The sequence below is a fragment of the Euwallacea fornicatus genome, chromosome 34 (genome assembly GCF_040115645.1).
Source record: "Euwallacea fornicatus isolate EFF26 chromosome 34, ASM4011564v1, whole genome shotgun sequence".
Taxonomy (NCBI): domain Eukaryota; kingdom Metazoa; phylum Arthropoda; class Insecta; order Coleoptera; family Curculionidae; genus Euwallacea; species Euwallacea fornicatus.
This window is the reverse complement of record NC_089574.1, coordinates 974,116-989,026: the sequence shown is the minus strand read 5'-3', so window position 1 is coordinate 989,026 and position 14,911 is coordinate 974,116. Positions and strand designations below refer to the sequence as shown.

Sequence of the window (14,911 nt, the reverse complement as noted above, 5' to 3'; positions counted from 1 at the left end):
AACGGTCGATAGCCTTTTTCCTTGTGGAAATAAATATTTTATACAGGGTGAGTCGGGAGGATCGTGCCAAACTTCAGGGGCGTATTGTACATGAAAAATAAATGTAAAAAAACTCAAATGTTGTTATCCGATTTTCGTTTGTTTACAAGTTATAGCGTAAATAAAATTAAAACATAAAATTTTAAAAAATTATAAATTTCATAAGAAATTCCATAAATTAACGTTCGGATATCATCATAGTAAATGTTCAAAAATATCGCCATTAACTTCTAAACATTTTCGGCTTCGTCTATGAAGAGCATTCGTTGCGCTCCTGATTGTTTCATGTCTTTCTTTAATGGCAGCTGCAGCATTTCTAATGCGTCGAATTAGTGCATCTTGAGTGTCCACATTTACTCTGTACACTTCAGTCTTAAACCAACCCCACCAACAATAGTCTAGTGGTGTGAGGTCTGGAGATCTTGGAGGCCAACTAATAGGGCCACCACGACCAATCCAACGTCCAGGAAACGTTTCGTCTAAACGTTGCTTAACCTTTATGTTTTAATTTTATTTACGCTATAACTTGTAAACAAACGAAAATCGGATAACAACATTTGAGTTTTTTTACATTTATTTTTCATGTACAACACGCTCCTGAAGTTTGGCACGATCTTCCCGACTCACCCTGTATACATTCGAAAAATGTAGAAAAATTAAAAAACTTTGTATATTTGGTTCAAAATTCAAAGGCTGCATGTATCGATATAAGTTTCTGATGAGGGAATTTTAGCATCTTTATCCATGCGGAAGTGCGAATTTATTTAAGACTATACAGGGCGATTCTGAATAAATGGTAAAAAATTAATGGGTGAATCCTGAGCCAAATCTAAGACGAAAAGTTCATGTAAAGACATGTCCAAAGATGCTTCGGCTTCGATCTACAGGGTGTTAAAAAAACATTTTTGTGTTTTTACAAATACTGATAAAAAAACATTGTTTTTTGGCAGTTTTAAGCAACTAATAGCCGGCAATTGTCAAATTTGACAGCGAACGAATGCACAGAAAAAATCATGGCCAATTTCACCGGGTGTTATTTTGTTATTTAAACTGATTGATGCGAACGCCATTCAGTATTATCGCGAATATCGCTTAAACCATCGACTTAAACGAAATTTTCCAAGAGACTGAAAAGCGAGAAAACCCAATTCGGATTTCAAAAACGTGTCTAAAAGATTGAAAATATTAACAGGAAAAAAGTGACAAATGAGAGCTCGAAACCTATCGATTCGCATTGGCCCATATTTGAAATCAAAGTCCGAAAATTTACGTTTGTGGGGGGAGACACTCGGCTCATGATATGTACGAAGTTTCAGCAAGTTTCGACAAAAAATAAACGAGTAATTTAAAAAATAAAAAAAGTGTTTTTTTTCTAACACCTTATAGATCGAAGCCGAAGCACTTTTGAACATTAGGTTGTATGATCTTTTCTTCTTGAATTTGGCTCAGGATTCAGCCATGAAATTTTCCACCATCTACTCAGAATCACCCCCGTATATGTAGCTCCTAAAATGGCTAATATCACTCCGAAACCTGCAACAAGTGGTGGGTAACAATTATCTCCAAAGCAATTTTCGATTCCTTTCGCGGACGTCGCCATAAAAATTACCTCTCGTGTCTCTTTACCTAGAACCGCACCCTGAAACATGATAGCGAATTTTTCAAAAACCTTGCATACTCATGGGAATTCATACGGCTACAGGCTCGTTAAGAAAAATTACATTACCCCGACTCATGATAAATTTAATAATAACAAATTATCTCCATAAGCCATTGTAATGCAGCCTGCACAATTCTTATTAACTTTCGATTAGAGCGAGGTTGTTGAAAAAAACCGATTCGATCAACGGGTTGGTTCATATACGGTGATCGTTTTATAAACAAAGCAATTCCTACGCAATGGCTGTGTGAGAAAATTACTTTTGCATGAAGACGTAATTATTTTTGGGACCCACGCAATGTGTGCTGGCCGTGTTGTAAGGTCGAAATCCGACGAGTTAGAATGCCGAAAAAAAAAAATAAAATAAAAATAAAAACAGTTTAATTGTCTGCACGCGAATCAGTTTAAAAAAAATTACATACGACAATTATGAGATTATGGATGTATTGCCGGATCCAGTACTAAATAAGGACGTGCCGAACAACGGACCACACAAGTCGGTACGCGAGTTTTTGTCCTCTCTTAACGGATAATTGCCCCAAGCCCAGTGGGCTTAACGCACCTTCACAATATCCTTTCCGATCCGATCACGTGACGCGCTCTCGCTCTAATCAGATCTATTTAGCGCCGGTGAAGATACCCTTAACGCCCCAAGATTACGCTGTTATGACAATCGTAATAGCGGAATGAATCTCCCAAGATGGATGCGTAGATAATGGCAGGTAATGGTGACCGGGTGGCTACTTAAGGCTCACGTAGGTCGTAATTTATCGATTAGAAATCACTGCCTGTGTGTGGTGGTACCTGACAGATGCGAGAATAAATTTTCCAGTAAATCACCGCATTGGAAGTAATTCTTCATCGTCCATCTCATTTTCGCGTCAATTGTTGAACAAATGTCGGTGTCTACTCGGGATGGTAGCGAGGAAACGTAATTGATGGGCTTTCGCCTGTAATTATGGCCATAAATATCAATTTGCGCTAGGTGGATCATAGTTATTGCGATTTCAGTAATGATTGGTGCTGTGGCGTACAACTGCAATTTTGTAACTTGCGACGTTTGCAAATCAGGAGAGATTAACGCTCGAGATACCATTGCGACTAAGGCTGGGGTAAAACTAAAGGCCGACAGGAAAGACGAGCAACGCGTGGTTATTAGCAGTCAAGAGGCTCGAACCTTGGACCCTAAAGTTTCAAATTTCTACGTCGAAAATGGACTGCCTAGAGAACGTCGATATTGCCTTGCCCTTCTGGAACAGCCCAGTGGGGCCCAACACTCAAGCCATCAAATTATAGGACACCAGGACGTTACAGGAAAGTTACCGGAGAACATGATTCAAGTTTGAATAACTGTTTATATCAAATTCGCCATTTCGCCGCCACATTTCCATCAAACAAAGCTGATAGCTATTTATAAAAAATGACGAGGAGGAACGCCCGAAGTTTGAGGACTTTAAGGTGAACGGGTCAAATGAATTCATCGAACTTTGAAAAGGGGCCTAAAGTCGATGATTAAATTAAATTATTAGCGGAGCAAATCATGCTGTCACAACGAACCGAAGAACGGACGTTTCGGTCTCATTTCTTCATACCTAATTGGTATTGCTAACTGCTCAATTTTCCCCAGTTGCCACTTTCGGGGTCACGGCCTCCAATTAGACCTTCCTAGAAATTAGAGCATTACGAAACTACTGGATGGTCAACGGCCGCCTATTGTAACAACCTTTCCAACAGCGAAAAAGTTCATGCAGAATCCTTGCGCTTGGCAGTCGGTCATGTGTGCGTATAATGCGACAAAAACAGGATATCCATCTTACCCCTGTCTTTCTGATGATAAACTTCAGAATTCACGATGCCTTTAAGAGAAAATCTTTGAAAATACCCATACGCACGGATGGACATACAGCCTGTCCGGTTTTCGCTGGAGAGCGGCTGTACCACCTCGGCAAGTAGAGCGAGTAGCAACTTCGGACAAAAAATTTGTTACTGATGTGACTATGAGAAATCTCTGGAAAATATTTTCAGCTTCGCGAAATCGCCGTAAGGGGGCGTAGTAGGGACGTAGTTCCTTAAAATCGTGAGGGAATTATAAGCCGACTCAATATTCACATTGACCAAAAATCCGTGGTCCAGAACAAAATCGCTAGAGGGCATTCTTTCAGGTAATAGCGGTTTTCTTCATTTTTCTTTAATAAATCAAATGGAACTATACTATCTCCATAAGCCCATCTTGTGAAGCTTTAAAAAACCTACACTTTTCCCGAAAGGCGCATTTCAATTCAGTTTTTTACCAATAAGTCAAAAACGAAGAAGAATATTGAAATGCTCACGATGAAGTGCAGAGTCACTGAAGTCGGATAATTAGAAACAGAGATACGATAGTTTGAACTTAAAATGATTCATCGGCTTCCCCCACTTTTATTATGTGAGTTATGAAATTATGTGTCAAACGAAAAAGTTTCAGAACGATGCAATCTTATTGGTAGCAAATTAAAATGTGCTACTTAACTAGTGACTTAGTATAGATGTGTCGATTTTAAGGAACTACCGTCCCCACTACGCCCCCTTACGGCGATTTCGCGAAGCTGAAAATATTTTCCAGAGATTTCTCTAGTCACATCAGTAACAAATTTTTTGTCCGAAGTTGCTACTCGCTATACTTGCCGAGGTGGTACAGCCGCTCTCCAGCGAAAACCGGACAGGCTGTATAATTAATAAAAAAATCTGTGTATTTACTAAAGTACAAGAGGTACACTCGCAATGTGCACGTTGTTGAACATATTTTAGTTGCGTTGGCCTCACCACGGTTGTGTTAGGCCTCACTGCTACAAACAAGTCTTTTGACTATTTTTAGGCTCCGAAATACATCTCATTAAAATACGGCAATACATTAAATGGAACAGAGAGGATAAGAAGAACGCATTAAAGCAATCCAAAGCACTTTAATTGAGACAAAATATTTAGGCACTTTTGTTTACTTCCGCTAATTGTGCTTTATACATGTACTCGTGCAACTGCCCAGATTATCCAACGCGTAGGAGGTTTCCGTAAATTCGCAAATATAACTCGTTGGAAAACTGTAAAGAAATTCAATTTGAACCATTCCACCGTTGAAGCTAAATGTCACATTACAGCTTTCGTTCGATTATTGAATGAATTTATAGCGATTGTTCGGGCATTTTTAACTCAATTTCGGCTAAGCGAACCTGTCCCCCTCCCCCGTCGTTCGTCGGTTTGTTTCGGTCCTGGAACGTCTCCAGCACGAACTTACGCCGTTGCGTTAGGAGATTATGGACAAATCAAAAACGTACGAAGGGAAATGCGAGTCTGTGCTTTCCTAACAGTCCGAGAAAAGATACTCATCCTTACACGAGACCCGAACAAATAGCGGCTGTTGCGTAAAGCGGAACGATTGACTCAACAGTTAAGTCATCGGCTTCTCGTAGGGGTCCCCTTGACTCAACTGTTGGGTCATCGGCAGTGAAGATGTTAAATATCCAAAATCTATCGTTTTCTAGCATCACTTGTAGAGCTTGACAAAAACTCTTGACGCTTTTGTATTGACATTCTTCGGGCTCTACATCTTTTTCTTCCTCAAACGTTGAATTTATTATCGTTTCCGAAAGCCCACGCGTGTCGCCGCTCTTATTTTGGGCGGGACAATGCGCACCGCTCTACGTGACCTGATTGACATCGACTGTCCTTTGACGGTCTTGTCAAATACATTCACTTTAGCTATGATGCCGAATACAGGAAGAAGACAATTAATTCCGAATAAGTTATATAACCATCGATGAAACAACCGTAAGATACGGAGATGTATCGCTGCCGGCTGCGATCGAGAGCCACAGAAACGAGAATGGCCTTTTTTGACGGCTTGCAAGTGTGCACTTACTGCCGAAATTAAAACGCTGAGGTTCCCTGGAATTCCCCCGAAGCCGGTACCTACGTCAATCCCTAAATAACTACAGTGGTGGCCATAAGTATGGAAACTTTTTTAATGTCGCTTTTATTTCAAGTGAACGATTATAATTCGAAATTGTAAATATAAAATTGATTCTATTTTTAATACTTTATCAACATCCCTGGTATATTGGTATTTATTGGAATTTGATTTGGAGTAAATATTAAATTAAAAAAAAAAACTGCGGACAAAAGTATGCAAACTATTTGCATTTTTTGATAAAACGAATCAAATAAAGGCTAAATTTATCGAATTTGCACAGTATACAGTAGAATTCAATAAAAGTGACGATGCCAAAGCGTCATTTATCTGAAGAATTAAAACGGCGAGTTGTACAGTTGCTTAAGCAGGGGCACAAGCAGTGTGATATCGTTAGTTCTTTAAATGTACCCAAAGGAACAATATTGAAACGTTCTCATGAACGTGGTACAATAGAGAGATTTCCAAGACCAGGTAGGCCCAAAAAGTTTCCAAAACGCACTCAAGAATTAATACGAAGGATGTCGAAGGAAAAAAATCCACCATTGACTTCAACGGATATTTCAAGACTTCTTTCTTCAGTTCTTCTTCTTGCTGAAGAACACAACGTGGCGGTATCGAGTCGCACGGTGCGAAGATTCTTGGTAGCTGGAGGTTCGTTTGGAAGGGTTGCTGTCAAAAAACCACTAGTTTACAAAAGAAATAGAAATTGCATTTGCTTGGCAACGTATCAACTGGTCACAGGAAAAATGGAATACAATCTTGTGGAGCGATGAGAGTAAATTTCAGTTATTTGGTAGTGATGGTATTCGATTCGTAAGACGTCCTAAGAATGCAAGATTCGACTCTAAGTATCAATTGCCTACCGTAAAACATGGCGGTAGAAGTGTTATGGTCCGGGGATGTTTTTCTGCGTCTGGGGTTGGGCCATTAATTAAAATAGAAGGGACTATGGACCGATTCGCGTACAAGGACATCTTAGCGAACCATGTGCTTCCTTACGCAGAATGGGAAATGCCCTTGCCTTGGAGTTTTCAGCAAGACAACGACCCCAAGCACGCATCAAAGCTGTTTTGAAGAAAATTGCGTCGCGAAAATGGAATGGCCGTCGCAGAGTCCAGATCTTAACCCGATCGAACATCTTTGGGAACACCTTGGAAGGCAAATTCGGAAAGAAAAAAATCATAGTTTACCACATTCATTCGAGGTTTTGGAAAGAGAATGGAAATTGATTCCAGTGGAAGTTTGCAGAAAACTGGTGTATTCTATGAACCAACGGTGTCGTGCGGTAATTAAAGGACAAGGATTTGCCACAAAATATTGACACAATTTCGAAAGCAAAGGATATATTTTATAACTTACTGAAAATACATTATTGATTTCCATACTTTTGTCCGCAGTTTTTTTTTTTTATTTAATATTTACTCCAAATCAAATTCCAATAAATACCAATATACCAGGGATGTTGATAAAGTATTAAAAATAGAATCAATTTTATATTTACAATTTCGAATTATAATCGTTCACTTGAAATAAAAGCGACATTAAAAAAGTTTCCATACTTATGGCCAACACTGTATGTCTACAAGGTGATTTCTGTAGAAAGGATGATATCGCAGTCCGGCATTGGGCGCGGCGCAATTCCTCCATTTCCACGGGAGTTGTTTCCTCGGTGAAATTTCCAAGACGTTGCCATGTTAACTCTCGCAGCTTGCAGACCGAGACCGAGTTCCCGCTCGAGCTTCAGATCGTCACACGCAGGGCGTAAATCTCTAATGCGGACATCGCGGAAGAACGATAATTGTTTCTATCTTCGAACGACCACCGCCACAACTTAGAAAGTCAAATCGTTAATGTTTACCAAGAGGATAAACATTTCCTTGACGCAAATCTGCCAGATAAGTGTGCCCGCACATTGAAAATTTCGTTCTTTGATGTGTCACTCAGCATTAATGCATCACTTCTCTTTCACTTTCCTCCCTTTAGGGGCTTCTAAGAAGCTGACAAATTGCATCATCGCATTCGCACGAAATAAAGAGCTTCGAAGGAAAGAATCTCTAATTTCCCCCATCGTCCGAGTGATAAATCTGAAAGTTTGTTTTCGCCACGCTCCGCGAAAATACAAAAAAAAAAAAAAAAAAAAGAAAAAAAAACTTGTTTGTGCAACTTAATTACAAAAGATGTTTGCACATTTTGGGGCCCCCATTGCTGGTCCCACCTCGCGGCTTACGCAAATAGATAACTAGTGGGAATAAAGCCCGCCGAAATTTAACGGTTTGAAACTATTTGCGTGTTCAAGGACCCCGGTGCGTGGATAATTAACAATTATTATTATCAATTTTGTAAGTTAATCCGAGCATAAAATTATATTCTAACAATTATTAAAATTGATATTGCGCCTACTACGGCCGCAATGGTTGCGAAGCTGGTGTTGTATGGAAAATTTGGGTAATGCGTTCTGAGGTGTGTGTGCGCTCGAACTGAATTATTACCGAATGCACTGAGAGTATTTTTGGACCGAATTTTGTCAATATGCGAAGCTGCCAAAGCTAATAAAACAATGATAAAATAATACGGCATTAACGTGTCGTTTATCGTACACTAATAGGAAACTTGGAAAGTTTGGGATGACGCATACGACTAGACGCTTTCCAGATCGTATCGTGAAAATATTTTGATTAGCTTAGGGTTAGGTAATGCGCCGTAATAACCGCACAATACTATCGTTATCCGTTATAATAAAGATCACCATTCGGACTGACCTGACCCACTGACTTTTATGTGCGCCTATTTTTTAAGGACACAAAACCAGAATCGACCGTCCGATAAATCATTTTTCGGCACATTGTTAATTTGCTTACGTGACTCGTATAGAGAACGGGACTGCGTGACTTCGTCGAAGTTCCAACTCCCAACTTCCTCAATTTGTGGCCATACGGTTCTCAAACGTAAAGCTATGCATTTTCATAGATTACTCAAATCGGGTGTGTCTGAAGGCAATCAGACTTCCTCGGGAATACCAAATGTCGGCAATAAACCATAACGAAGGGGTATCATAACCCTGGAAACTTTCACATAATTGTGCCCCTTGAAGTAGTTTATTGCCTAGCGCAGTTAAGCCTAGTCGAGGTTAGTTGAGAAAGTTGGAGGCCCTAAAACTCTTCGGGAGCCTCCATGATAAATTTGAAGAATGTCTATAGTCATTACAATTTCTGTTTACGTGTCTTTCCACACGGGTGTGATAAAAGTAGCTTTACCGCACGCGTTTACCAGCTTTACTGCACGCTAATGGTTAATTTTACCCACAGACTCCTGTACAGGTAACACGCATGCGTTCTTAGAAAAAAATATTCATAGAAATAGAAACTTCTAAAGGATTTAATGACGAACCTCATTCTTCTTCTCTACATGAATGTGGCTGGTGCCTCGCTTTACAGCTCTAAATTGGGAATTTAAATCCGTTTCAAAGAAGAGTTCAGCCAACGATTCAAAATGAGATTTTTTAATGTTTTATTTGCAATACTTTATAAATATAGGTATAGTAAGGGTTTTCTAGGAATCCCACTGCAGTACATCTGTGAAGTTGGTTGCAATCAGCCATGGTCTTAGAAAAGGTTGTAAACCCTGGCGATTTCAAGAAAAACCCGACTAGCGGAAAACAAAGGACCAATCCCTGGTACCGCGGAGGACGTCCAATTCCAGTAATTCAATAAAGGGTCGTTTCCGTGGGACCAGGGAAGGGCAGTGGGAACTGACTGTCGAGGCTTCCACCCACTTTTTAGTTCAGTTTTACACCAGACCTCGTGAGAGATTAAAAAGTCGAAAAAGATAAATTCTTGCCCTTGAAATCATCAGGCACCAATCACTTGTCAACACCCTTAAGCTAAGAACTTTGTTAATATACAAATTCAAAAAGTCAATCAAGCAATCAGTTCAACTCAGTTTTTTTCGGTCTGACAAAAACGAGAGTGGTCCATCGAAAACAAAAGGTTTAGAACCAGCCGCGGAAGCAGAACCCACTAACAACTGCAGTGTCCAGGGGAATTACATAATTCTCCCCGATACAGGGTGTATGCTCTCATCCGATGCACTGTCCCCCTCAAACAGCAAAATAGCATTCGTCAGACTTAATTAACTCGGTGTTAGCTTGGACGCGTAAATAAGGTTAAATCCCAAATATACCGAATTTCGAAACGTCGCCTTTAAATTATTTGATTTTCTCCAGCGGAATTAAACGAAAACCGACTTCGGTCCAAGCTTAATCCCGGTTTACCGTTACGAAACGGAAACAAAAACCCCACCGGGGAATCGATCAAGATACTAAACTGGGCTTAAGTTTAACGCGTCGGACGACCTGTGGAAGACGAAATCGGCTCAAATCAAATTAAGACCGATTTGGAAGTCTTACAAACGACCACAGACAGAGGTGTCACCAAACACCGATTTTTTTCACCTGGTGAATACTAAAATGTGTCTGGTGTACGAGTTCCATGTAGGTTTGACCGAGGAACATTCTAATATTTGTTGAATTATACGCTCATTGCTTAAACAAACACAACTGTTATTCACCTACAAATAATTGATAAGTTTTACGTGATAAAAGTTCGAGTTCAATTTTCATACATTTGCGACAGAAGGACATATCAACTTAGATTAGCTGCCTAGGACTGGTGATTTCGTGCTTGAAAATACAGGGTACGAGCGCTCACTCGGGACCGAACCACCGAATTTTCTTCAATATAGAGGTTCCAATAGAACTTCAACACGCGTCGAAATGTCAAAGTCAAAGGCCGAAACTGCCGCTATGGGCCGAGAGCTCAAAGGTCCCGGTAAGTTTATCCAGAGGGCAACATCCATGTTATCATGAAATAAAAACGGACTATTGTTCAGTTTCGGGGTTTCCATGAAAATTACCTTTCAAGTGAATTTCAGGTTCTCCACGCGAGAACGTACACCTCTTCAACTTCTCTGAAGACTTAGAGATTTAAAAAATTTAAGAGAAATATGTTAAATTTAAACGTTGAATGAAACATTCTTATTGATTTTATCTACGGTGGATCAAAAAAGTATTGACAGAAGTAAGAGTTTTGGGGCTTAGGAGTTATAATAATATTTTTTTAATATTTCGTCATCGGTCCCTTCGCATCCCTCACAGCTTGTACACGCCTGAGCGTGTATTCTCTGTCCAACCGTGGAAGCCGTCTACGCCAATTCCGGCCCGTTCCGCATGTGGCACCCTTTTCAAATCATTTTGGGGCGATATCTAGTGTTTGCGAACTTTCAGGTCGAGGCAGTACCGCAGGTTCTCCATCGAATTCACATCCGGAGACTTGTGGTGGTGTTCTTAATCGGCGCCGAACATTCTACGGCAACCACTACTCCGTTTTAGAAGCTGGCATGTTTGGGGCCGTTGTCTGGCTGGAATACAAATGACTCCTGCAGATCCATTTTCTCGGCACTGGCCAACAAGCCACGCATCGATATTCCAATATATTTGAGGGCATCCACAACACCATTAATTAAAACCAAATTTCCGACAGCACTCCAAGCTCCACATACAGCTCCGAACGAGAACACCCCCACCACCATGCTTCGCTGTGTTTCCACGGTTCTCGACATTGAATGTCGCATTTGGTTTCCCCCGCACCAGTTTTCGCCCGTTCGATCCAAATATGTTGAACTTACTTTCGTTAAAAAAAATTACACTTTTCCACCGGCTTGTTCACATGCTCCTTCGCATGCTCCTTCGCAAAGATCAATCTTTTTCGCCGGTCGACCTCAGAAATGAGGGGGCTTTTTTCTGGGCGCTCCGCCATAAAAAAAAAGATACTGTGGATCGTATTCCTCTAACAGTTTGTGCAGAAATAGTCTTGCCGGAAGTCGAAGCAACGTCGTCGGTAATGGCGGAAGCAGAAACTGCAGGGTTTTTCTGGACCATTTGAAGGAGTTGGGTTTCTCGGCGGTCGAGTAGCGGCGTTAGTCCACCTGAACGTGGCTTGTTTAAAAAAACCACATCAGTGTTTTTGGTACTTTTTACCACATTTCCGACTCTCCTAAAGCTGAACGATAACCGAGACGTGATTCGTCTGTAGCTCATATTTTGTAAACGTAAACGAATTATTTGATTTCGAATTCGATTCGATCTTTCACAGTGGTCCAAATAATCGATGTCACATAGAACAAAAACTGAATGAAATTTCGTGTGAGCATACACGATGTCCATCTAGATCCATTTTACTTACATTTAAAGACATTAATTGCAATAAATAAACTTTACAATCGTCCAGTGCAAGTGCGCTAATACTTCCTTGACCTATAAACACTGTTGACGAATTTTTTCTTTTAAATCGATGCAACCCCACACCAAGAAAGCCCTATTGACTTTTATAGTGAAATAGGTAATCGAAAATATTTAACTGGTTTTTCCAAAAAATACGTCAGAGTTTTTGTTATATTTGAAAAGCCAGGGGCGCGCCAATAATTTTTTCTTTCACTACATATTGTCTCAGACAACTCGCCCTTTGTAGCGTTGTTTAATAAACTTGTTAGTTCCGGCGTCCCTAGATTCCAGGCGTCGAAGGGACGGTTAGGGGGTTTCTCATTAGTGTCGTTGCTCAGTTTCTCTGCTTTCGCGAGAGGAGGAGGCTCAGTTCGTTTAGAACTACGCCTATCAAAACAAATTTATATTAAATCACATTTTCTAGAACGAAGATCCGTTTATGGAGGAAATCCCGGCTAGACGATTCTCATTTCCGACTGCTTGAATTCACGAACGCAATTTGATCGTGCTAGAAATTGAACCTGCCGTGCAACACTTCCGAATTTTAATATTTAATAATTAATGGAAGCCGCTCATAGAGAAATGATACTCACCGGAAATCTGCGATCCACTTGTGTTTCCTGCGCTCTCTGGAGTATTTCCTGCAAAATAGAAGCAACGTGTCCGTTATACTTATCTCCTGCTTAGCCATTGCCGGATACCCAAGTTTATCCGGTTAGAATACAAATTACTAACTCGTTTTCTAAAGGCAAATTGAAAATTACCTACAGAGCCTTCTCATTGGGGCCGTGGGTAAACAGCAAAACAATTTTAGGGCATCAAAAATAGATTATCCTTCGTAATAGACGAGAGAGTAATTTCCTATTTTACTCACTGAACCGTTGTTATTGTTGTTGTAGTGTAGTTCAATCGTGACTGGCCGAGATCACATACAGAGTCGTGCTTTGTTCTGGGTTTCGTCTTCTTGCGAGTTCTTTCGCTCGTAGCTAATTAACAATCCGCGAGTCTAGATTATGTCGACTACATTCGTAGGTATATGCTGGGTCTTCAAACGGTTGGAATACTGTTAGGTCGCCGCTAATGGCGATGTAATTTATTTCAGTGATTAGTAGTTGTTAAGAATGGGAATAGAAACATTCTCCACCATGTAAACTAAACAATTTTCTTCTGGCGTTGATGTGATGACGTTGGGAAACACATATTCCTGCTGGTAAAAGCTAAAATGCGGTCATCACCATCGATCGTTTCGCTGCGCTAACAACCGTTTATATTTTTCAAATTTAGTGCGAAAATACTTTTACGCCGCCGGTGCAGAGGACTCTGCACTTGCGGAAAAGCGGCCTTTTCCGCGTGCGGCTAGGAAGAGGTCCGAATGGAAATGGCAATCTACGTCACGAGAAGGGAAAACGCTGTTTTGCGCGACGAACCGCAGGCGGTGCCTGAAGAACTGTACTTTTTGGTCACGTGGCGCAGAATTTTTTCCCAACCGAACCTAAGCTGACGCTTCATTCCTTTTTTTTTCCATTTTATGTTCTCGATTTGAGAAATTAGGCGGACGCGGTTCTTCGATTAAACAATTCAATTGTTATCTCAGTTTCCTTCCTCGGCTAAAACGTGGATTGACGACAAAATGGTGAGGTCAAAATGCGACATTTCGGCCTTTTTCGTCTTTAGTGTCTCGTTTCCTAGAACTGGCCTCAGCATCGTGTGAGTAGTTCTTTAATGTAATAACGTGGGATTCTGAGAATTTTAACTTTGCTAACAACATTTAAAAATTTGGCACAAATATAAAACGCAGCTTTAACGTGGGACTCGAAAATATGCGTTCGCACCTCAAAACGCGACTAGACGCCTATCAGACACATCACAATGTAGGTCGACGTTCCGAAATAGTTGATAAAAAATGTGATTTTTAATGCGGGATTTGAATAATTGTCCTCCATGAAGGCTATAAAATCTCCGAAACGAGTTGCTTTACATAATTTTTATTACCACTACTTTCAAATTTCGAACAATACCTCCCGTGTTGTAAGCCGCTTTGGAGGTATTTTATTATCCTGTCTGTGCTCATGTCGCCACACAATAAGGTCGTAAACTCTAATGTATACTTAAAAATCCGAAATTTTGAAACTTTCAGCGATAAAGGATATTTTTTTTTGTCGCCGGGTACTAATTTTAGACGACGAAAATAGAGTACGCTCGTTTCCCATGCCACGCACCCTCCCCATCGGTCAATAATTCAAGCGATGCGTGTCTGGCAGCGACGAAACCATCATCCATCATCGAGGTCGCCATTTCCATATTGCAAAAGCCCATAGCGGTCCCATCGAACCCGATGATGGATACGGCCTACCAACGGAGATCGAAATTGTTTATGCTAAACAGTCGGAGACTTGTCGGTGTCAACAGACGTCTGCGACTTATAAGGAAACGTGATTTACTGCGCAAATTATTGGGCACAATTCCGCTCATTGACGACTCGTCCGCAGCTGCACGCTCCCCGCCACTGTTTTCACTCCAATTTTTCAATCGGGGAAATTAAATAATGAAAATGATGGGTATTTTCGCGTCGGAACGCCAATTTTCGGTTCAATCAATTGAACCGCAATCCCTGCGGAGGTAATTATAAAGCCGTTAGATCTCGCTGGAGCCTCGTTATGGTTCTAATTGTTGTTATTATTTACGGTAGATCCTTGGAATTGAAACTCCATCTGCACGTATGTACGAACCGGGTCAACGGCAATCGTCCCAATATTATCCATTTAAATATGAAGGTCAGCGCAAAATGCCCGTGTTAAAACAAGGAAGTTTTTTCCGTGAAATCCATTATGTTGAAATCTCTTGGTGCAGAGAGAGAATTCCCAAAAACCCGGGCCGGTGAGCTGGCCACCAACTCCTGGACAGTGTAGGAATTTAAGGGCGGCAAAGCGGCAGCTTTCCGACGTCCCAAAGCGCTTATATACAGGGTGGAGACGGATGCAAATCCGAC

The 14,911-nt window shown here is 40.7% G+C and overlaps 1 protein-coding gene across 20 annotated transcripts in view; it reads right to left on the bottom strand.

The window, feature by feature from the left end:
* The window catches only part of RhoGAP19D (Rho GTPase activating protein at 19D), a 167,166-nt gene that overhangs the window by 55,980 nt on the left and 96,275 nt on the right, over nt 1-14,911 (bottom strand). For 15 of the 20 annotated variants that reach the window (XM_066299549.1, XM_066299550.1, XM_066299569.1 and 12 more), the window contains one exon: nt 12,516-12,563. The exons of 4 other annotated variants lie outside the window; for them this stretch is intronic. In XM_066299549.1, coding sequence (XP_066155646.1) covers nt 12,516-12,563 — 48 coding nt within the window. Of the gene's footprint in view, nt 1-12,515; nt 12,564-12,796; nt 12,829-14,911 lie in introns of those variants that run through there. One more of the 20 variants, XM_066299568.1, reaches the window with a different exon arrangement.